Source organism: Talpa europaea, assembly GCF_964194135.1.
Source record: "Talpa europaea genome assembly, chromosome: 1".
NCBI lineage: Eukaryota > Metazoa > Chordata > Mammalia > Eulipotyphla > Talpidae > Talpa > Talpa europaea.
In genome coordinates this window covers 63,064,521-63,089,836 of record NC_140073.1, presented here as the reverse complement: position 1 = coordinate 63,089,836, position 25,316 = coordinate 63,064,521, and the positions used below count along the sequence as shown (strand labels likewise).

Sequence of the window (25,316 nt, the reverse complement as noted above, 5' to 3'; positions counted from 1 at the left end):
TCCCGCGCGTCTGACTGTACCCAGTGCTTGTATAAATAAATAAATAAATCTTAAAAAAAAAAAAGAGAGAATGAAAAGGCAATGCACAAAATGAAAAAAAAAAATATTTGCACACTATAATCTGTAAGAATAATATCTAGAATGAGAACTCCTACAGCTCAAAATCATTTAAAAACGGGCAAGATATTTGAATAGACATTTTCCAAAAGATATACAAATGGCCAGCAAGCACTTAAAAGATATTCAACATCACTAGTTATTAAGGAAATGCACATCAAACCACAAGGGACAACACTTCACACCCACTAGGACAGCTAGTATCAGTAAAATCAAAAAACAAGTATTGGTATGTACGTGGAAAAATTGGAATCCTAATTAGCAATGCTGGGAGGAAAAGGTGAGATGGGCAAAGATTCTGGAACAGGTATGGCTTTGGTACCTTAAAAATTAAACAGAAATACATCCTCTAACCTCACTCTGACTTGATATTTAATGCAGAAAGCATTTTTTTGTTTAGGTATATGATTACAGGTTCCAGTTGTGCATGAACCAGTTACATGAACCAGTCAAATAATTTACTTTCTCCATTAAGAGAAGTAACTCATTAAAATACATTGGCTGGTAGTTACACTGAAAGAATAAAATGAAAACAAAACCAACAATAACTGACTCATTACCACCTTTAGAGCATATAAGAGAAACAACTCATTGTTCCACACTGGGAAGTAAAGAAAAAGAAGCATTTAACTTGCTTTGCCTTTTCTGTGTGAAATAAAGCAGAAAGGTAACCAAACAGATAACGAGGGAAAGAATCTATTGATATAAGTATTCCAAGGTAATAAAGTAATTTGCCACTCTACTTACATGTTTGAAATTTTTCACAAAGTTAAAAAAAAAAAATTAAAATGGGGAGAATTAATTCAGTTCTTTAAGCAACTGGCTACAAAATAAATTACTTTGTTTCAAGAGTAGCATAAATAAATACTTGAACAACATTTTTTTTTTAATTTTTACTTTGTATTAATTAGTCTTTTTCCTGGTCCCTTATTTAGGTTTTCTAAATTCCTGCGTGAGACCATCTGGTATTTTTCTTTTTCTTTCTGACTTATTTCACTGAGCATGAACATTATATTTTAAAGCTGGAATAAAACATGTTGAAATAGATAGCATGAAGAAAATTCAATTAACAGAGCCCCTATAACACAAACTCAGTAATTTCTTCTATGGAAAAACTTACACATCTTCTTCTACCCGGAGTTGCTGAATATGAGATTTGATCTTCTGTCCTGAAGTTTTTAAGATGATATTTTCTAGGAGGTGGAAATCATCTTGATTAAAGAGTTCACTATCCTCCAGTGGCCCAATGATCTATAGGGAAGAAGAGCAGGATGATTAGTGCTGGGGGGCTTTCTGAACTCAAGAAGCAGTTATAAGTCCTCTGCCGTCCTCAGGCTGTCTTATAGCCAGCCAAAGACCTGAGACATATATACATCTAAATAAAATTGCAATAAAGTAAAAATGAAACCCAAGTCAATTGCTCAACTACATGTCACAATATTTTTACAATAAATAAACTCTGAAGTAAAATGAAACAGCAACAGTTTTAATTAAGTCTCAATGACTATACATAACAAAGCCAAAATAGAAATATAATGGTAAACATCAGAAATTTTACCCTAAAAATTTAAAGTCTGTTTGGTATGTCTACCACAGTCTCATTTCAGTGCCTCAATGAAATATTCCAAGCCTAAACCAATTAAATGTATAGCGGTTGTACAAATCATAACCATGGTTCCCACAGGGGACAAGCACTTCACGTACAAAGGCCTTGCTGATTTGCATTCTGACAGCCACCACTCATCATCTTACAATGGCAGGACAAAATTATACAGCAAGAAGGTTTTACACAAAGACCTTTATGTCAAAATGAGCAAACTTCCTTTGAAATAAGGGAGCAGAAAAATATCACCAGCACTGCACAAGCCCTAATCACCTTGGGAAAAAGAGTAGCTGTGTTTGAAGAGTTACTAGCTTCAGAGGAGAATGCTGCCAAGACTGTTCACTGATCTATTTTGAAGCCAAGCTTGTCTCAGGACAAAATCCTCACCCGTCCATTGCTGACCACGGCCCTCTGTCCCTTCTTCATTTTCAGAACATCCCTGCAGTACATGGCATGAGACAAAATGAAATCCATTTCGGAAGACTCAAAGACCTCTTTAAAAAGACTGAAATCCATGCCCTGGGAAAGTAATTGTTATTAAGGAAAAGTAACTGTTACTAAGCAAGCTGTAAAAATGCATAATCATGATGAATGAATAAATACACTTTTTAATGGAAAGTAACAACTAATTTTAATAACTAATATTATGATGTCTCAATTCTCCATTTTCTCTTCAATTTTCCCCCACATTCCCACTTATCAAATAAAGATTATTTCCTTTCATATCCTAATGTCAGTCATTCAATCAGCAAACTATTCTTCATGATAACCTGTATTCTGCATCTTAAATTTGACTAATTACATGTGAGTCTTTTTTCTAGCATAAACATCAAGTATAGTCATCATTTTATAAGCAACTTTAAAATTATAAAATGTTTAGTCCAGATATATGTAACATACAAATAAACAGGAGTATTTACTGGAAACATATTAAGAACTCATATGCCTTTACCTTGTAAGAGGATTAAATCTCAGTTTTTTTGCTCTATAAAAAAATCAACTATGGTCTCTCTTTTAAAGACCATATAAATAAATCAAAGGTTTTGTGCTTAAAATACACAAAAACTTACATCATGCACATCTTGAAGCCTAGCAGTTTAGAAGTAATAAAGGGAATATGGCAGAAATGTTATTTATTGGAAAGATTCTTCCAAATTAAAAAATTTCCTCTGGGACTCAGAACTAAAATCACAAATCCTGATCATGAATAGGACATATCAACCCACAGGAGTAATTGACAGAACAAGGCCACCTCAAGCAGCACAGAGACTTACCCCAACAGAGAACTCCCCAATGTCAGCTCCTGCAGCCAGAGCCTCTGCAGTCTCCTCTTTAGCCATTTTTGTGATAAAGTTCTTAGCAGAGTTGGAGGTCTGCGTTTGGAGAGCTGCCCAGATTGCTCTGGAGATTTGAGAGTTTTCATAGCTCACATCTTCACTGGGATTATTGATGATGCTTATTCTAACATTGTTACTGGATTTCTATTTACAAAATAGGAAATAAGTTATATGGCAGATTTTTTAACTTCAAAAACAACATTAACATCAGTTATTTCCTTAAGCAGTACATAATACCTCTCCAAAAGCCTTCAGTAGTTCCCTGCATACAGAATAAAATTAAAATGCTGTCTAGCCAGGTATTCAAACTCCTCCTACATGAACTGGGCCCCAGTACCTTTCCAGCTTCATGTCTCACCATCCCTGAAAAAGGACTATTACATACCATCAGTCAGTATTTCCCCAACACATTTTGATTCTAATATACACGATGCCTCCCAATGGCACAGAACCCCATCTTTCCTTTTTTAAGGCCCAACTATTATTCAGGACTTTGTTTAAACCCTTCTTTAGGGGAGGGAGGGAGAAAAATAAATCCTTCTTCATTCACACAGCCTTTCCAGATTTCTAAAAACAATCCTTCCTTGGGTAAAAAGACAAGAATCCATATAGGAGAAAGTATTTTGAGGCCCATAAAACTAAAAAAGGGCTTGTATCAAGAACATAAATTCTCAAGACAAGCAAATATATTTACAGCAATCTTCAAAATAGCCCCAAACTAGAATTACCCCAATTGTCCACAAAATAGATTATACAAACAAAACTGTGGTAGACATAAGATACAACACTACACATTGCAAACTAATTACCACTACTTATAATGAATTTCAAAAATGCTGAGTAAAGAAACCAAACACAAACAAACACATATTACAAGAGTCCACAGAAATAAAGACACAGAGGCAAACCTACACTGCGATGCAGGTACAGGGAAAGTGTTGGGAGCAGTGATGGGCCATAGGCGAGTACTTTCAGGAATGGTCATTTCCTATTACTTGACCTGGGTAGTGGTCACGTGGGTGTGTTCACTGTGTGACACTGTATCTCATGGCCTGTGCACTTAGTTTGAGCTTGTATTTTTACTTCAATTAAAATATTTATTTAAAAATTTCAACTCTACCTCCCCGTAGCCCCCACCCCCGCATCACACAAGACTCACGCAAGCAATCCCAAATAACAGAGTCCATTCGAGTAGGACTGTCTTACACATGCAGCAACTGTTCTTCGCTACCCCCACTGTGGATTTAACTTAAAATTACGCACAGAATCTACTCTGTTCCCTTCACAATGAAGGCACTCAGCATATTAGTGAAGTCAGAATCACCTGGATATGCCAGTATTTCAGTAAGCCTTCTTGGAACATAAGGTTTCTAGGGGACCCCGGAGGGCTAATGAAATCTGGATGAAGACCCACTCTGAAACTACTCCAGAATAGGAATTGTAATGTCTCATTGTCTAACAATGACACTGCTAGAAGAGTCCATTTCTTCTCAACTATTCACCATTGAAATTCACTCAAGTTCTACAATTTATGTGCTACCTATCAGACCATCCATACATGCAGATGCCTCTGCATGCGTAAATCAACTTCTCTTATGCTCGTACTAATGTGTCTATGTGTATTTACCCCACTTCCGGCCCGCACTCAAAATAAGGACCTCATCTCTCCCATACAATATACAACATAATGTTTGCAGCATCTCAGTAGCAAGAATATGAACAGTGATACAATGAAAATTGGTCTATAAGGACTGCATTTTCCCCCATTCCCTTAAATAAAACCAGAGTACTGCAGTCTCCTCTATTTTCTCAGTGGCTGGCAGATCTCTGCAGAAACAAAAACTCCTTACCCTCAAGGACTAAGAAAGCAGGAATCCCACCATCCCATATGTCAATAGCATCATCACACAGATGTTCATGAGGACAGCTACAGTCTCAAAGATACAGAATCCAGTTATAGATACTTGCCTGATGTTTAATAGCATCATACAATAATTGTCTTCCAGAAGGGCTATCAAAATCCCCAACAATCCAAAAAGTTACTGGCCTAATAAAAGAATCATCTGTAGAAAATTAAAAAAAGAACAAAACACCATACTGAGTTGGTGGGGGCGGGGGGGAGCATTTCTGTGTTTCAATGCTGTTATTAAGCCAAACAATTTCCAAAAACCATGCATAAAATAAGAAAATGTTAAGTTTAATAAAGATTAAACAAAACCAGTGAAATTTCTATATTAGAACAAAAGCAGGATAATCTATGTGGCTTAATTGCAAACTAAGAACATGCACTTAATATTCTATTATGGTTTGGGCATCTGTTAGAATATAAATTGAAAAACAACTTTTGAATGTCTGGATAGCATATTAGCACATATTAATTATCATATCATATTATCACATTATCACAAATTAATCACATTAATTTATAACTTTTTGAAATATAATTCTTTGTAAACATATATACAAAATTTATCTACATTGATAAAATATCCGCTGTTACAGACAGGTTTTCAGAAACATTCCAATGAGTACCAATAAATTGTGAATTACAGTGATGCCTGAAACCACATAAAATAATTAAGGAATAGGACATTCTGAAGTTGAAAATTACCATAGATTTCCTTGGAGGACATTCCTAGACAAAGGTAAAGGAAAAAGAGTAGAAGGAAATAAAATGTCATGTCTATAATCGATGCCTATTACTAAGAGCCAAAAGTTTAAATAATGATTGACATATTGGTATTACAGTACTGTCCAAACCCCTTAGAAATAAATTCTGTGTGGAACTAAATGGAGCAACTATCTGTACTTATGCATACCTGGGAAAACAGAAAATTTCTGGGGAAGAAGACTGAAAAAAATAACTTCCTTAACAGTCAGCACTTTGAAAGGACAAGAAGTATGACCAGAGGGGAAAGCACCAGACAGTCATTAAAAAGATAGTGTTTATACAAATTGTAGCCTACATAAATTACTCCACAATGAAATCAGTTTAAAAACTCACATAAGGATTTCTAGAACTAAATTTATCTTATAAACACTAAAAAAAAACAAAAAAACAAAAAACCAACCCAAGATTATCAGTAAAGAAGCAGGTCAAACCAATTTTCAGTGTATTAATTCATTTTCACATCTATTTTTTTCATTTTAAACCATGAACACTTTTTCCTTTTGACTTCACTATCTAATATCTAATGTATAAATATAACATTTTTTAATTTTTGAAACTACAGAAAGAATTAATTTTAAATAGTTATAGCCTAGATTCAAATCATAGGAAATAATAAAAGAAAGTATGGAATCTCTGAATTATTTTTAAAAATACTAAAAAATAAATTCTTTTAATTCAAGATAATCCTAAGGTATATTACCTTTTTTTGTCAGATATTTCATACTATTGGTTATAGCAGCAGTCTTGTCTGGGGAATCCAAGACAGAAAATCTAGCATAATGATCCACAAAAAAGTTATCTGGAAAAAAAATTGAAAAGATTTATAATTAATATACCTAAATTCAATCTAATATTAATATTCAACTGATCATCTAATTTGACCAGAATATGGGATTAATAAAAATACATAAGCAGAATAAATTTCATGTTATTGAAAAGGTTCACATGATCCTATACCTCATTAATCGCATCTAAAGAAAAAGCAAATTAAAAAATGTACCCATCTCACATAATTTGCATACATGTACCTGTCAGTTTAATGGTTCAAATTTATTCCATTCCCACTCTCATCACTCTACAACTAGAGAATGATTTCTTAAAGAGATCCCCAACTCCTTGATTCCATTTCTCCTTGCCATAGTCTACCCACCCAAGTGAGCTCTTTCCTATCCTACTGGGAGATGCGGGGAAGAAAGACTCACTAGAAGAGAATATATAAGAAAACTCTGATTTTCATGTCTAACAAAATAATGTATTTTTAACTTTAACTGAAACAAAAAGTCATTTGCATTATTTTAGAGATCTATCTTCTCTGATTAGTGCCACAGGCAATACTCTTATTAATTATTTTCCCTCACATTGCTCTTGCTAAAATTCCTATTTCATCAAGTTGTTTCTTTGCTCTAAACTACCCAGTAATTTCTTCCTACCTATAAAATGTCTCCAGTCTATTATCATAAAACCTCTATTCAGCAGTCTACTCAAACTTGTGCATTATACCCCAATACAAATACCACTCTTCTCCCACTTTCCTCCAAGCACAGCTTGCTTGCCCAACCTCCCATCAACTTGTGCATTCACTCACCCATCTATCCCTTCATTCAACACATTGAGAGCTTACTATCTTTTTACCCAATATTCTAGTATAGGAAAACAGGGTAAATGAGGTAGACACAGCCCATGACAGGAGGAGAGAGCAAGCACTGAGGCTCTAAAACTGAGTATCCGTCTAAAAAGGTCCCAGGACACCAAGGCCAAGAGCAGTGAAGGTGACGGAGGGAGGAGCACAGGGTCAGAAAGACCGTCAGCTGCTCTTTCACTGATGCTGCAAATGCTCGCAGGCAGGCTGCACCTTTGCAGCCATAGGTCAGCATTGTCTCATAGCTGATTACCCTAAAACTCAGTGAATAGAGACATCCAAAAACACAGAACTATTTATGTCCTTATTCATGAGTACCCCAAAGATAACTCTTCACAGTTTAACTTAAAATGATGGAGACAACAAAAACTCATGACAAGGTCTCAACACTGCTTGCCTTGCTCTACTAAAACATGTGATAAAAAGCTAAATCTAGCTGTGTAGAAACAATTTAACTCCTTTCTTTTTCAAATATGAGCATAGATGTGTCTTTCTCTCAGCCTATGAACATTTCCCTCTTACTAAAAGAAAAGGAATTCTGAATTAAGTGCATTAAAGATAGTTGCTATAAATAGATTTATGTATTCATTACACTCAACTACAACAGCAAATGTACTTGGTTTTGACTTCATCATTATTCTCGTAATTTCTTCCCCAGTGAGATTTCCTGGGCAAGTGATAACAGCTCCAACTTATTTCTAGCTATTTGCTAAAGTGGCCATCAGCATCTCCAGAGAAGTAGCAAGGAACAAACTGCACCTGCACTTAACATATCTAGCTTGCAAAAGACAATCTTGTGGAAACAACTCACAGCGATCACTTGAAGAATAGATAAGCAAAGTGTGGACCATCCATACAATAGAATGTTCATCAGCCATAAAAAGGAATGAAGCACTGAGACAGGTTATCCATAGATGAACTTTAAAAACAATATGCTAAATGAAACCAGTCACAAAACCTTTCAATTAATGAAATATCCAGGATAGAAAAATCCATAGAGACAGAAACTAGATTACTGGTTACTGGGGACAGGAGATGAGGGAAATGGAGAGCAAATACTAGAGGGTATTATTTATTTTTGGGGTGATGATCACGTTCTAAAATTAGATAGTGCTGATGATTGCAAAACTTTGAGAATATGTTAAAAATCATATACTTTAAAACTGAATACTTTTAAAGTTTGAGTTTTATGCCATATACACTATTTTTCAGTGAAGCTTTAGCTTAAAAATAAGGCGCTCTTAGGTTCTCAGAGTGAATGGTTGAGATATGTTGACTGATTTCAAAATGAGGATGAAGAAAAAGGTAGCTGCATAAGTGCTTCTGAGTGAAGGAAAGTCAACAATTCAGGATCATTTTTATCATCTAATGCCTGTGTAGTTGGCATTTAAATGGCACTGAATATTTTATAAGGATTTTCTTTCCCTTTGGAGTACACACTTGTGAATTTAGAAGATTCTATTATAAAATCAAGGCTCAATAAGTTTAAACATAAATCTGTACCACAATTTTGAGTAATCTTCTGAACATTACAATGCACTAAATTTAAAGACTTCAAGCAAAAATCAAAAAAAGTCCAAAATTGGGCCTCCCCGGTGGCGCAGTGGTTGAGCGCTGGGTTGCGAAGCTGCCCGTGGCCTCTGGGGCACCGGTTCGATCCCTGGCTGCTCCCCGGCCACCGGAGGAGGGTCCCACATGGCGCGCAGACCTCTCCTGCCGCCCGCTGCTCCCCTCAGCAGTGTACTTCGGTCCTTCTGCCTGCTCTGCTCCCCGCTCTGGCTCTGGTGAATTCTCTCAACCCTCCTGCGCTTCTGACTATACCCAGTGCATGTATAAACAAAAAACAAACAAACAAATAAATAAATAACCATGCCTCTATAAAAAAAAAAAAAAAAAGTCCAAAACTGTTCCTAAAATGCTTACTGGTTGCTGTTAAATCCAGGTATTCTCGCTCTGCTGTCAAAATCCTAGAATTGATTCGTGGAACAACATTTGGTTGATTCATGATATACTCTACCACATCTTGATCATGAGATAGTTCACCCTACAGGAAAAAAAGAAAACAGGGTGGGTGTGGGATGAGCATTAAAAAAGGGTGATCATTAATAATTTATTAGAAACTAAAAAAAATCATTAACTCTATAATACTTTCTTATTTATTGATAATAGCTAAAAACAGAAGTTGCCATATTGCAGGTCCTTGTCATTGCCAAACATAGCTTAGCACATTATGTATAGTATCTCTAAGTCTTTCAATAATGTGAGGCATATGTTATTGATATTCATTTTAAAGAGGAGAAAGCTGACACAGAAAGATAAATTAACTTACTCAAAGTAAGGGATAATGAAAAGTGAATATGAAATGCAAAGTCAAGTATATTGGACCTCTCCACACACCACTGTGCTTTGCAAATTAGTTAACATAAACAGAAATTCATTTTTAGAGCTGCTCATACTTAGCTTTTCTCTAAAGAAGAAATCCATGGCCTTCTCTCAAGCAGTTAATATACTTTGTAAATAAAAATCATTCCAACAACTTGGATGGAGGTGGAAGGGATTATGCTCAGTGAAATAAGTCAGAAGAAAAAAGAAAAATATCAGATGGTTGCACTTATAGGACAAATAGAGGGGAACCAAATAAGGAATCAGGAAAAAAATAACAATAATAAATAAATAAACAAAATCAGAGGCATTCTGCAAGAGTAAGAGACCATGGTGATGGTCCATGAGTGAACTGGTGGTGGGAATTTTATGGGGTCTACAACTTAGAGGAGAAAGCAAACATTGTACAAAAATGAAACAATGATATAAAATATATATAAATAAATTTAAAAGATTAAAAAAATAAAATCACCCCAAGCTTTTTTCAATTTTAGGCATCCAAGTGACCCTAAACTTTCGGGGTCACACTGGAAGTAAGAGAAATCCACTTATCATTAATTCTTCCTTTTCATATCCCTCATATTTTAGAAATAGCTGTACTTCATGAAGTAACCTCAGAGACAAGAATAAATGGCTGTGGAAATTTGCAAGTTGTCCACACTTAAAGTATCTTAAAATTATATATTTAAATGACTTTCAAGGGAAAGAGATATGAATCAAAGATACAGTCAACTCTAAAGGATTCTAATTAGAAATAGTGGTTATTTATCCCAAGAGCGATCACACATACACAAATTCTCAAATTATAAAATGATAATGAGCACATGAACACATAACTCAAGAAACTTACAAAGGTACTGAGATGACTCAGTAGAGGAGGAAGCCCATGTATACAGCTCTGATTTCTATTACAAGTCACACTAATTCCAGTCAGAATCTCATATATCTCATGGAGAGCAATCTGACAAATTCTATCAAAATTGAAACTATTCTACATAACTTTCGAAGTAGCTCATCTATACTGTGCAAGGTGCACACACACATATGCACGCACTTTTCAGAATAGGAATAGCCAAAAAGAGAGCAGAATAAATGGTTTATAGTTTCCCTTTATTTATACCTCTATAACCATTTTCAATTTCACAGCATTTACATATCATATCTTTTTACAGTGATTTTAGTTCAAAATTTTAAATGTACCTTACTCTTTACCACAACTACCTCAATAATTGGTACTGAAAGAAATAAGGTACAATGATATAAGTAGGTAGGTAGGGAGAGACAGACAGATATCAGAATATTCACTGTAAATAGAAGAATGAGAAAATATTCCATGCTCATGGGTTGGGAACATTATTAAAAATGGCTATATTATCCAAAGCAATACACACAGATACAATGCAATCCCTATCTAAATTCCAATGGCATTCTTCAGAAACAGAACAACAAAAAAAAAAACACTTGAAATTTATTTGGAACTACAGAAGATCACAAAGAGCAAAAACAATCCTGAGGGAAAAAACTGGAGATGCCATGCTCCCCGCATTTTGATTATATTACAAAGTGTTATTAATCAAAACAGCATGGTCCTGGAATAAAAACAGATACACAGATCAATGGAATGGAAATGAAATGTGAGAAATAAATCCACCCATATATGGACAACTAACTTATGAAAAAGAAGGCAAAAGCACACAATGGAGGAAAGAGGGGGGATAAGGAAGAGGAAGATGAAAGAAGAGGAAGACCAATGAAGACAAAGAAGTAAGAAGAGTCAGCATTTTTTAAAAATATTTATTTATTTATTCATACAAGAACCGGGGTACAGGCCAGATGTGCGGGAGGGTGAGAGGATTCACCAGAAACAAAGCAGGGAACAGAACAGGCAGACTGACGAAATACACTGCTGAGGGGTGCAGTGGGTGCAGCAGGAGAGGTCTGCACGCCATGTGGGACCCTCACTGGCACTGCCGAGGCTGTGGACAGCTTCACAGCGCAGCGTTCAACCACCTGCACCACCAGGGGAGTCCCAAGATTCAGCATTTTTAATAATAGTAAAAATCTAAAAGCAACATCCAGAATTAGAGGAATAACTGCTCATTCCTTAAAATGGGATACTATGCCACATTCTAAAAGTACCAGGAAAGAATTGCTTGTTCAGAAATGCAAAGCTAAGATATATTACTAGAAAGGTCAGGTAAAAATGAGCATGTGAGTATACGCAAATACACACACACACTCAAAGATACATGACAAATTTCTCTATAGATTGAGTTAGAGAAGAACTTTCTAATTACATACTTTAATATTTTCCAGAATTTGGTATTTTCTAACTCTGTATAATAACAAGTTATTTTCCGTAACAATATTTAAAATTAAAACTTTTTATCTAGACCAAATTGAACTTCTCACTGGCAATACAAGGGAAAGCAGAGGACAACTAGATTCTATGTGGGCATGATATTTGAAACATCATTCTTTTTAAAAAGAAATATGCACATATCTGAAAAACAAGATAAAAAATCTTCCGAATTTTTACATCCAACAATGTTGAATTAACTTTTTAATGGGGGCTAGAGAGCATAAATTTTTTAGCCATCTTTATCTTTTCACTGATTATCACTTACAGAAAGGAAAAATTTCCTTAACAAAACTGCTAGGACCTATCCTTATTCATGAGAAGATAAACAATGGGATTTAGCCAATGACTTCTTTTTCTGTGTGAATGTACTAACACTTAGCACAATCAACAGCTACTTTTAAAATTCTTTGATAACTTTTTTTATCAAAGAAATCTAACTTAATGTAGGGCAAACATCTAGAGGCAAGGTTTTGTCACATGAAGTCATGTCCCCCTCACACCCCCTCCCTCCCTGGTGCCCCAGGCCCCTGAGAACAGGCTGTAAACCCCTGGTTTGCTCCATTTACTTTAGAATTTACAGTCATGTAAATTCTCCACATGTAATTAAATTTGATGTTTTTTTCTCCTACTAATCTTTCTGATGTTAATTTATTTGCCTGTCCAACTCTAGAAGTCAAAGAGCCAGAAGAGTGGGGGAATTTTCCTGAGCCCTGACAAGACCTGAAAAACGGGGGAAAATATGACTGTGGCCAAATTCAAAATGAAAACAAAAGAAATGATTAGAAATAACACTGTAAATCATGCATGTATATGGTCAGATTATGAAAGAAAATGTAGACAAAGGGGAGACTCTGGGAACCCCGAGGAGGAAGCAGCCATAAGGGGATGAGGAGAGGCTCAGCCCTGCCGCCCCCGGAGCCGGCGCCCACAGGAGGATGATGAGGACGACAAGAGCCAAGCACCGACACGCAGGGCAAGGGTGGACAGATGCCCGGGCCGGGGTGGACAGACGCAGGGCAGGGGGTGGACAGACACACAGGGCAGGGATGGACAGACACTCAGGGCCAGGGTGGACAGACGCAGGGCAGGGGGTGGACAGACGCACAGGTCAGGGGTGGACAGACGCGCGGGTCAGGGGTGGCCAGATGGCGCGGGTCAGGGGTGGACAGACGCGCGGGCCGGGGTGGACAGACAAGCAGGTCAGGGATGGAGAGACCTACGGGGCCGGGGGTGGACAGACGCGCGGGGCAGGGAGTGTACAGGAGCCGCTGCAGGCCCTGTGCCCGCCGTCGAGGAGGACACGGACCCGCTGAGAGACCCGTGAGGAGCCACGGTCAGCCGTCGGGGCATGGGGAAGTCGCTCCAACAGCAGAGGGGCCGCGGCTGCCCAGGTCCCCGCCCGAGGCTCGAGGGGGGCGCGGGAGTCCTTGCAGCGGTGAACCGCCCCCCTGAATGTCAGAGCCAGGTGCCCGGCATGGGAGAGGGCGCGGAGGGCGCACTTCTGTGGACACTGACCTGCGCTCCCGCTGCACCCGCACCTGAGGGCTTCGGAACTGAGTGCCGGGCACGAAATTTGGGCCTGGGATCCCCACGACAGCGGGGCACAGGGCAGACACAGCACCCCATGTTCTTGAGGCACGCCACACCACCCCACTCTGTTCCTCGGAGACCCACGGGGGAGACGCAGTTCTGGAAGGGCACTAGGAACGATCTCTGGTCCACCTGGTGACCAAAACACAATCACCGACTCCCTAATGGTTGGAAGCCAGGGACCCCAAAACAATCTCGGGCTCTGAGAGGGTGGGCCACGCAAACGGGGTGAGGAGGGAAACAAGGCAGGGAGCAAGACCCCCTACTGGAACGGAGAGCCAGGCGCAGGATCCAGGCATGGGGCGTGCCATAGCAGCAGGCACTGCACAGAGTAGCAGCTGGCATTTTGGATCTGATAGCCATGGAACTGAGATCTAGAGTGCAGAATTCAGGGTGCGGGATCCACAAAGCTGCAGGCACAGCACCGGGTGAACATGGGCAGACACAGCACCCTGCATAAGCAGTAGCCCCTGTGTTGAGGTTCCCCCCCTCCCATTTTCTCAGAGAACCACTGGGAAAAAGCACAGGTCAGCAAGTACAGGTCTCTGGCGTCACCTAGTGACCAGAACAAAATCACTAACTAGCTGATTCCCTGCTGGAACTGAGTAAATACAGAGGGAGGGAACTGTAAGGCACACTGCCCAGCCACACAGCATCAACTCCCTCGTGAAGCTTTGGCCTACCAGTGCCAGACTCCGTCTGGTAAACAGTTTCCGACACCACTGCAGGAGCACCCCAAAGAGATGCCCGCCAACACCAGTGGCACAACGTCCCCACTCATAGAACTAATTACAAAGCAAACAGCAGGGAGAAGGAAAAATACAAACAGCTAAGCAAGCCCGCAGGAGGAGGCCACACCACAAAAAGAAAAAATCACCACAGCTCAACAATGACATGGAAGAACATCTCGGCCTGTCAAATAGAGAATTAATGATCATCATAAAAAGCAGAAAGAAAACAAAAAGGAAAAAATGATTTGAGACAAATAATCACTGAACTGAAGTACAAAATTGAGACCTCAAGAAAGGAAAGAAAAGAAATGCAGGAGATTAAAAGATTACTAGAGGAGATAAAGAACTCAGGGAAAAGCAATGAAAACAAATCGATGAAATGAAAGAATGGAGTAGTACTATCGAAGATACAGAAATAAAGAGCCAAAAGAGAAAAGGAGAGAGAACTGCAAAGGAAGAAGTATGAAGACATTCTTCGACAATTATCAGACTCCATGGAGAGAGGAAATGTAAGAGTTATAGGAATTTGAGAAGGTGAGGAGAGAGACAAAGGAACTGAGAAATCATCCAGGAGATAATTGAAGAAAACTTCCCAAGCATGAAAAAATAGACAAATAAAGACATACAAGAAGCGAGAACACCCAATTACACAATGAAAAGAAAACTACAGCAAGACACATAATAGTAAAGCTTGCAAGAGTCCAAGACAAGGAAAAAATAACGAAACTGGCAAGGGGAAGAAACAGATAACTTACAAGGGAAAACCAATCAGGTTAACTTCAGACTTTTCTGAAGAAACACTACAGGAAAGAAGAGATGGAGTAACATATTCAGCAAACTTCAACACAGCAAATGCCAACCAAGAATACCTTACCCTGCAAAGCTCTCCTTCCTCTAGGAAGAAAAAATGTGGACCTTCTCAGACAAACAGAAACTCCAGAAATTCATTACCGCTAAACCCCCACTCCAAAAAATTCTGCAAGAAGTCCTAAAGCCAAAACCAACAGAGGAATGAACAAGAAGAACAGAATAAAGCAAGGAATAAAATCACAAAGAAGACAAATCAATAGATGCTGAGAAAGCATTGACATGGCAAATACAGATGCCAACTAGTCAATATTAACTCTAAATGTAAATGGATTAAATTCATCAATAAAAAGACACAGTGTAGCAGGCTGGATTAAAAAACCAAAAACAATCTTCTGCTGTCTCCAGGAAACACATTTAACCACAAAAGATAAACACAGACTAAAAGTAAAAGGTTGGAAAACAATCCTAGAAGCAAATGGGCCAAAAAAGAAGCAGGACAGCTATACTTATATCAGATGAAATACACTTCAAATTAAAAAAGGTAAAAAGAGACAAGACAGACACTACATTATGATCAAGGGGATAATACACCAGAAAGAAATAACACTCATCAACATATACTCAGCAAATGAAGGAGCACCAAAATACATTAGATAATTACTATCAGCTCTGAAAACAGACATTAAAGAAAATACATATATAGTGGGAGACTTCAACACTCTACTCTCACCAATGGACAGATCAACGAGACAAAAAATAAAGACACTAGAGCCCTAAATAAAGACATAAAACCCATGGACTTAACAGACATCTATAAGACACTGCACCCAAAAATATCTAAGTACACATTTCTCTCAAGCACGCACGGATCATTCTCCAGAATTGATCACATACTGGGCCACAAAACAAACATCAACAGATACATGAAGATCAAAATCATTCCAACTATCTTCTCCAATCATAAAGGCATCAAACTAGAAATAAATCATGAAAAGAAAACAAGGAGCCCTCCCAATTCATGGAGATTGAAATCCACACTACTGGAAGACCACAGGACTGAGGCGATCAAAGAAAAAATTAAAAAATACTTTGAGTTGAACAACAAGGAGGACACCACTTTCCAGAACGAATGGGATGCAGCAAAAGCAGTAATAAGAGAAAAACATAGCAACACAGGCTCACATCAAGAAATAAGAAAGAACTAAAAGAAACAACCTAATCGCACATCTCAAAGAGCTAGAAAAAGAACCACCAAAAAACCCTAACGCCAGTAGAAGAAAGGAAATAATAAAAATCAAAGCAGAAATAAACGACATGAAAATTAAAAAAAAAAAAATCCAAAAGATCAATGAAACCTAAAGTTGGTTCTCTGGGGGGAAAAAAAAAAAAAACAGAGTAGACAAACCTCTAGCCAGGCTCACAAAGAAAAAATGTGAGAAAACACATATAAATAGGATTATAAATGAAAGAGGAGAAACCACAACAGACTCAGAAGAAATCAAAAGAATAATCAGAGATTACTATGAACACTTATATGCAAACAAATTCAACAACCTAGACGAGATGGATAAATTCCTAGAACAATATAATCATCCAAAGCTGGACAAAGAAGAAACAGAACAACTAAACAGACCAATTATAAGCAGCGAAACTGAGGTAGTAATCAAAGCACTCCCCAAAAGCCCAGGTCCAGATGGTTTCACAAATGAATTCTACCAAACATTCAGCAGTGAATTAGTGCCTATTCTACACAAACTCTTTCAAAAAATTGAAAAAGAAGGAATACTACCAAATACGTTCCATGAAGCCAACATTACACTAATACCAAAACCAAACAAAGACGGCACACAAAAAGAAAATTGCAGGCCAATCTCTCTAATGAACACTGATGCCAAAATCCTTGCCAACAGAATCCAACAATGCATCAAAGGGATAGTACACCATGATCAGTGGGATTCATCCCAGGGGCACAAGGAGGCTTATCATATGAAAATCGATCACTGTGATCCAACACATCAACAAAAAGAAAAACAAAAGCCATATGATCAGATCAATAGATGCTGAGAAAGCATTTGACAAAGTCCAACATCCATTTATAATGAAGGTCCTTGAAATTCTCGGGATAGAAGGAACATACCTTAACATGATAAAAGGCATATACGACAAACCACTACCAATATTATTTTCAATGGTGAAAAGTTGAAGGCCTGTCCTTTAAGATCAGGAAAAAGACAAGGATGTCATCTCTCACCACAGCTCTTCAATATAATACTGGAGGTCCTAGCCAGGGCAATAAGACAAGAGAAAGACATACAAGGAATCCCGATAGGGAAAGAAGAAGTAAAACTATCACTATTTTTAGGCAATATGATAATATACATAGAGAACCCTAAAAACTCCACAGAAAAACTATGAAATAATCAACCAGTGCAGTAAAGTAGCAGGAAACAAAATCAACATGCAAAAAACAGTAGCCTTCCTATACACAATCAATCTGAAGAAGAAGAAATCAAGAAAACCATCCTTTTTATAATTGAAACCAAGAAAATCAAATACTTGGGAATAAACCTAACAAAAGAGGTGAAAGACCTATACAAAGAAAATTATAAAACACTGTTAAAAGAAATAGAAGACAAAAAGAAATGGAAAGACATCCCCCGCTCATGGATTGGAAGAATTAACATTATTAAAATGTCCATCCTACCAAAAGCAATATACAGATTCAATGCTATTCCAATAGAAATCTCAATGACATTCTTCAAAGAAATAGAACAAATGCTGATGAAATTCATATGGAACCACAAAAAAACAAATAGCCAAAGCCCTACTGATGAAAACAAAGGAGAAAAGAGGTATCATACTTTCAAACTTCAAGCTATACTACAAAGCCATATTAATTAAAACTGTTTGGTATTGGAACAAAAACAGACACACAGACCAATGGAACCAAATAGAGAGCCCAGAAATAAAACCGCAGTTATATGAACAACTAATCTTTGACAAAGCAGCAAAGAATATTCAATGGAACACAGACAGTTTGTTCAATAAATGGTGCTGGGAAAACTGGACCACCACATGCAAAAAAATGAAACTAGACCACTACCTCTCACTGTGCACAAAAATCAACTCAAAATGGAGAGAACTGAACATAAAACCTGAAACCATAAAATAAATATAGGTAAAACACTACAAGACATACATCTCAGTAACATCTTTAAAGACTCTCACACAAAGCAAAAATAGTTGAGGAAAGGATAAGCACCTGGGATTACATCACACTGAAAAGCTTCTGCACAGCAAAAGAGACATTAACCAAAACAGAGAGACACCCCACTAACTGAGGAAAAATCTTTATACCCCAGACAACTGATAAGGAACTGATCACAAAGATATACCAAGAACTCACAGAACTCAACAAAAATAAAATAAACAATCCAGTCAAGAAATGGGCAGAAGAACTTAAAAGACATTTCTCCAAAGAGGAAATGCAAACGGCCGACAGGCATATGATAAAATGTTCAACATCCCTTATAATCAGGGAAATGCATATCAAAACCACATTGAGATACTACCTTATGCCAGTAAGAATGGCACATATCAAAAAACTAGCAACAACAAATGTTGGCGAAGACGTGGTGAAAAAGGAACTCTCCTACATTGCTGGTGGGAGTGCAAACTGGTCCAAGCACTATGTAAAGCTGTCTGGGGGTTCCTCAGTCTACTAAAAACGGACCTACCATATGACCCAGCAGTTCCACTCCTAGGGATCTACCCAAAGGACACAAAAACATTGATCCAAAGGAATACCCTATGTTTATTACAGCACTATTTATAATAGGTAAAACCTGGAAACAACCCAAATGCCCAAAAATAGATGACTAGATCAGGAAGATGTGGTACATATACACAATGGAATATTATTCAGCAATCAAGAAAGATAAAATCATGCTATTTGCAGCAACGTGGATGGAGCTAGAAGGAATGATGCTCAGTGAAATAAGCCAGAAGGAAAAAGCAAAGTATTAGATGGTTTCCTTATCATAGGACTATAGGGGAATCAAATAAGACATCAGTTGTAAAAAAAATAGTAACAGTACAAAACACAACAAAGCAAAAACGGACAATTATAAACCAGAGACGTCCTGCAGGGGAGGAAGAGGGAAAGAGATCAGAGGGAGGGAGGGAGGGAGGAGCACAGGGGACTGAGGTGATGGCGCACAGGTGTACTAAGGAAGGAAACTCTATGGTGGCTACTTCTGAGGGGGTGGGGGGAAGTAAATATTGTTTCAAAATGAACAATGATGTAAAAAATTTTTAAAAATTAATAAAAAAAAAAGAACAGAAGAATCAACCATGTAAAAAGTGGGCAAAGGACACAAACGTGCATTTCTCCAAACAAGTTATACCAATGAACAATAAACACATGACAAAATACTTAGCTTCACTAATCATTCAGGAAATGCAAATCAAAACCAAAATGGGATAGCACTTCACACCAACTAGAGAGACTGTAATAAAAATAATAGTGTTGGTAAGGATATGGAGAAAATGGAATTTTTGGAATGTAAAATGATATGGTTGTTAAAGCATATAGAAATGTGCTTGGCAGTTCCCCAAAATGTTAAACATAGAACTGCCATATGATCTAGCAATTCCACTTCTAGATATACATCCAAAAGAAATGAAAGCGGGAACATGAACAGATATTTGTACACCAACATTAAACATTACTCACAAAAGCCAAAAAGTGTGCACACCCAAATGTCCATCAACATATGAGTGGATAAAGAAAATGTTGCGTGTGTGTGTGTGTGTGTGTGTATATGTATCCTTCAAACTTTACAGCAGGAAAATTCTGACACATACTACAACATTTATGAACCTTAAAATAAGCAAGATACAAAAGGATAAATACTGCATGATGCCATTTATATGAAGTACCTAAAACAGACATACCCTTATAGATAGGGATTAGAATAGTGGTTAGCAGTGACTTCGAGTAGAGAGCAACGAGGACAGATTACATAATGGACAGTTTCTGTCTACGATAATATAATAAAGGAATAAATATTCATGATGCCTAATTGAGCAACAGTTTCTTAAATAGGACAAGCAACAAAAGAAAGGAAGTAAATTGAACTTACATGTAATTAAAAATATTTGTGTTTTAAAAATATTTCAATAAAATGAAAAAGACAAGTGACAAAAATGGGAGATGTTTAGAAATCACACATATAGAAGGGACTGGTATCCAGAATAAAGAACACTTACAACTCAACAATAAAAAAAGCGAATAACCCAACTAAACACAGGTGAAGAATTTGAGTTGACATTTCTCCAAACAAGACATAAACAGTCAATAGAACAGAAAATATTCAACGTTATTGATATCGGAGATGTGCAAATCAAAACCACACCGAAATACCACTACACACCCACTAAACTACAATCAGAGACAGACTGGCTAGAATGTGGAGAAAGTGGACCCTGCATACATTGGTGGTAGGAATTTAGGAAAGGTGCAGCCACTTTGGAAAACAGGCTTCAAGCTATTAAAGACAGAATTACTACACAAGTAGGCAATTACACTCCTGGGTATATACCTGAGATAACTAAGAAAATATGTCTACACAAAACTGTGTACACAATTAGCTAGAGCACCATTATTCATAATAGCCAAAAAATGGAACATTCAAATATGTATTTATTGATAAATTGATAAACAACATGTACATATTCAAGGAGTTATCACTTGCCCATAAAAAGGAATGAAGTACTGACACATGTTCCAAGAGGGAGAAACCTTGAAGGCACTATGCTAGGTAAGGAAAATCAAGCACAAAAGACTGCAAGTATGAATCCATGCATATAAAATGTGCAAAAGAGGCAAATCCTAGAGACAAAAAGCAGATTCACTGTTGCCAGGGGTAGGAGGAAATATGCAAAATAAGTGCTCCTGGATGTGGAGTTTCTTTGGGGGATGTTAATAATTTTTGAAATTAGACACAGATGATAGTTGCATAACTCTATATACACTAAAAACCTCTGAATTGTTCACTTTAGAAGGTTCAGTTTTATAGTATGTGAATAGCTCAACTATAACTACAAAAATCTTTCAAGAGTCAAAATTCCTAACAATTAAAACAAATGTATCTTATAACTAAGTTCTTTAGACTCCTTTAACATTTAATCCTAAAGCCAATAAAATTAGCAATTTCAATTACAATGTACTGAAGGGTTCATTTGTATTTTCTTTATCACAGAAATTTCTGGAAGTCTGTAAACCAACCATAAGTGATAGTTCAAAAAAAAAGAAAACAGTAATATTTTAAAAGAATTTTACTGCCTGCTACAGAAACTACAAAAATGTGAGTAAACCATTCTCTTTCAAAATCAGGCTTAAAATACCACTCACCAAGTATACTGCTCTTTGGAAGAAAGTGGTAGTCTCCAGGATCTTGTGCATTGTGATGGTTTCCAACTCATCAGGATCTAGTTGTTCCTTTTCAAAGGGCATTCCATTGAACAGAACAACAGGCAATGGACCAACTCCAGTCTGCTCATAGTAGTTTCTTGCTTCCTGAAATGCAAGAGACCACAAATAGCACATTTTTGCCCTTCATGAAATAAATGAAACAAAGGATATTTTTCACATATACATGCCCTAGAAAGGGAAAAAATAAAGAAAAAAAAAAGACAAAAAACAGAAACATGGTCACCAAGCAATAAATAAAGAAGTGTCTTTTTTTAAAAATCCAAAGTAAGGGCCTCCCTGGTGGCACAGGCGGTTGAGCACAGCGTTATGAATCTGTCCGCAGCCTCTGCAGTGCTGGTTCGATCCCCACCAGCTGTGGAGCAACCCACATGGCACAGCAGACCTCTCCTGTCTCGCCCACTTCTCCCCTCAGCAGTGTATTTCAGTCAGTCTGCCTGTTCTGTTCCCCGCTCTGTCTCTGGTGAATCCTCTCACCCTCCCACGCCTCTGGCCTGTACCCCAGTTCTTGCATAAATAAATAAATCTTAAAAAAAAAATCCAAAATAAAATCTTTGTTAACATTTTACTAGGTAACTCTAACATAGAATTATTGGGTTTTCAAAAAACCACAATGGGATGGGAAAGGCAGATAATTTTAAGCAGCCTAAGCTACACAACCTGAATTACACATACTCTAACCTGGACTACAGAAAGACTGTCCTGCCATGATGTAAATATTCTCCCTGGTCTGTAGCCACTAGACACAGGTGGTGATTTGGTGACTGAGCAGTTGAAATGAATTAATTTACACTTAAAAAGGCACACATGGCTAGGAACTATTACAATAGGCAATATAACTACAGACTACCATAAATTAGCTTCTGGTTTATCTTTTAAGTATCAGACATTTATAAGTATTAATAGCAACATTTCTTGCTCACCCAAAAATAAAATCATTTCAAAAGAATCTATTTTCCTAGTTTTACTTTCAATGTGGAAGTACCACTCTCTAATTATTAGATCCTCAGGACATTTGGGAATCTCACAACACCCTTGCCTTGATAGTATAGGTCTACTTGAATAGTTAGGAAATTGAGAGGCTTAAATACAAATAGCACAGGGCCTCCCTGGTGGCGCAGCGGTTGAGCGCTGGGTTGCGAAGCTGCCCGCAGCCTCTGCAGCGCCGGTTCGATCCCCGGCTGCTCCCCAGCCACCAGAGGAGGGTCCCACATGGCGCACAGACCTCTCCTGCCGCCAGCTGCTCCCCTCAGCAGTGTACTTCAGTCCTTCTTCCTGCTCTGCTACCCTCTCTGGCTCTGGTGAATTCTCTCACCCTCCCGCGCTTCTGACTGTACCCAGTGCTTGTATAAATAAATAAATAAATCTTTTTTTAAAAAATAAATAAATACAGATAGCATGATTTGTTAATATGGGAAGAGCCCCTAAATCTGTACAGACATTGAAAATAGCCACATATGAAAAATTATTGAGGAGTTAATCCAATTTGATTATTCAGCAAAATCAAGATTTCAATACATAAAAGACATGTAAAAATATCTTTTCCCAATTTATACACTATATTCAATGTTTTTCAAGTAAATTTTTCTGCTGAAACAATCATCCACAATTTTGAAAAGTAATATATGTACTCTTTCTTCAATGGGATGAAAGAAAACCATGGTTAGGGCCTCCCCAGTGGCACAGCGGTTGAGCGCTGAGTTGCAAAGCTGCCCGCAGCCTCTGCGGTGCCGGTTCGATCCCCGGCTGCTCCCCGGCCACCGGAGGAGGGTCCCACATGGCACGCAGACCTCTCCTGCCGCCTGCTGCTCCCCTCAGCAGTGTACTTCGGTCCTTCTGCCTGTTTTGCTCCCCGCTCTGGCTCGGTGAATTCTCTCACCCTCCCGCGCTTCTGACTGTACCCAGTGCATGTATAAACAAAACAAACAAACAAACAAATAAATAAATAAAACATGCCTCTATTATTAAAAAAAAAAAAAAACCATGGTTAAACATTTTCTAAATATGAATTAGAGAAAATTCCATTAATTTCCTCTCAACCTTAGTCTGCAAATTTTATAGTCCCTGAAAATATTGTCTTAATCATCCACATTTGGGTAATTCCAAGTTTTTTTTAATTTTGTAATTCCAAGTTTCCACAGAAGTTCCAGCACACCACTGAAGCAAAAAAATATGAGTTTGGACATGCTGGAGGGTAAGAGGAACAGTCTGACTTCATTAACATCACCTTTACCTGAAGGCAATGCAGCATGGCCATGATCAAAAGAAAAATCTCTTGGACTTGGGATTTCTCCATGGGGGATCAATGTTAGCATGCTACCTCCCAACTATGTGGGATGCTATCAAAAAACAAAGGCCCATTTCTCTCTCACACCCAACCAGAATACTGAAAGAAACTGCATGATTGGGGAGAGGGACATAGAAAGAGGCTGGTAAGGCTGCAGATGGTTCTCTCAGAGGGGATTTAAGGGAGATGTGGACTCTGTCAAGAAACATACTCATTAGCTGCTAGTGAATAAAACCCATACACAGATCCATCTGGCCCACTGGCACCCCCAATGTTTCTATAACTTCACCCACACACATCCCCCAGCTTGTGGCCAGCTCCCCTTGTGCATTTCCAACAGTGGCAGTGAGTAACCTTTCCCAAGGAAAGTAACCTTTCCCAAAAGACTAGTGATCACACACAGAAAGTCAGCTCAAATCTGTGAGCCAGCCCAGATCTTTAAGACAGAGAGCAGAGAAAAAAAACTTGTTCTTCAGTGCTACTTTGGAGAAAACACAAGGCGGTAGTTAGTACCAAACCTGTTGCACTATAGAATAAAGAGAAATCACAAATGTTTAATAATTCTGTGCAAGCGCAAACAAGTATGGAGCATGTATATCTACAGACAAAGTTTCAGAATTCCTCGCAGGCTTGAAACTTCCAAAGGCAGTTAACGAATGGAGAAAGTAAGTGTTAATTCAAATGCAAAGAAAAAGCAAGCAAAACTACAAGAAATATACAAAATCAAGAATGCCTGACACCACCAAAGGGTCACAATAATATTCCAATAACCAATCCCACAGACATGGAAACCTGAGATTCACTCAACAAAGAATTCAAAAAAGCTGGTTTAAGGGAAACAAATTGAACTATAAGAAACACAGAAAGATAATTCAATGAAATCAGGAAAATAAAATTAGAAGTTTAACAAAGAGATAAAAATCATAAAAATGAAGCCAAAAAAAGGTTGGATTTAAAAAATATAGTGGGTGAAATTAAACAACATTAACATCAGAATGGATCAAGCAGAAGAAAGAATTTATGAGTTAGAAGACAAGAACTTTGAAATTATCCAGTCAGAGAAGAAAAAATAACGAATGAAAGAAATGGTAGATAGTAATACCAACTGAAATCATATGAAAATATACAACACACGGGTAAAAGTACAGTCAAATTCTGAAATTCTAAAACTGTAAATATGGTGGCATGCTAGCACTTAACTCAAATAAAAAGGTTAAAGAACAACAGTATTTTAAAAAAATAACTATAATGATTTGTTGATGAATACACAAAATAAACTGTGACTTCAAAAACA

The 25,316-nt window shown here is 37.6% G+C and overlaps 1 protein-coding gene across 1 annotated transcript in view; it reads right to left on the bottom strand.

The window, feature by feature from the left end:
* UGGT1 (UDP-glucose glycoprotein glucosyltransferase 1) overlaps nucleotides 1-25,316 on the bottom strand; it is a gene marked incomplete at its 3' end in the record, with an annotated part of 110,086 nt that overhangs the window by 42,110 nt on the left and 42,660 nt on the right. The window contains exons 17-24 of the mRNA XM_084253196.1: nucleotides 21,658-21,822; nucleotides 9,291-9,411; nucleotides 6,429-6,527; nucleotides 5,669-5,692; nucleotides 5,026-5,120; nucleotides 2,995-3,201; nucleotides 2,108-2,239; nucleotides 1,238-1,368 (exon numbers count right to left, since the gene is read on the bottom strand). Of these exons, the coding sequence (XP_084109322.1) occupies nucleotides 1,238-1,368; nucleotides 2,108-2,239; nucleotides 2,995-3,201; nucleotides 5,026-5,120; nucleotides 5,669-5,692; nucleotides 6,429-6,527; nucleotides 9,291-9,411; nucleotides 21,658-21,822 (974 nt within the window). The remainder of the gene's footprint in view (nucleotides 1-1,237; nucleotides 1,369-2,107; nucleotides 2,240-2,994; nucleotides 3,202-5,025; nucleotides 5,121-5,668; nucleotides 5,693-6,428; nucleotides 6,528-9,290; nucleotides 9,412-21,657; nucleotides 21,823-25,316) is intronic.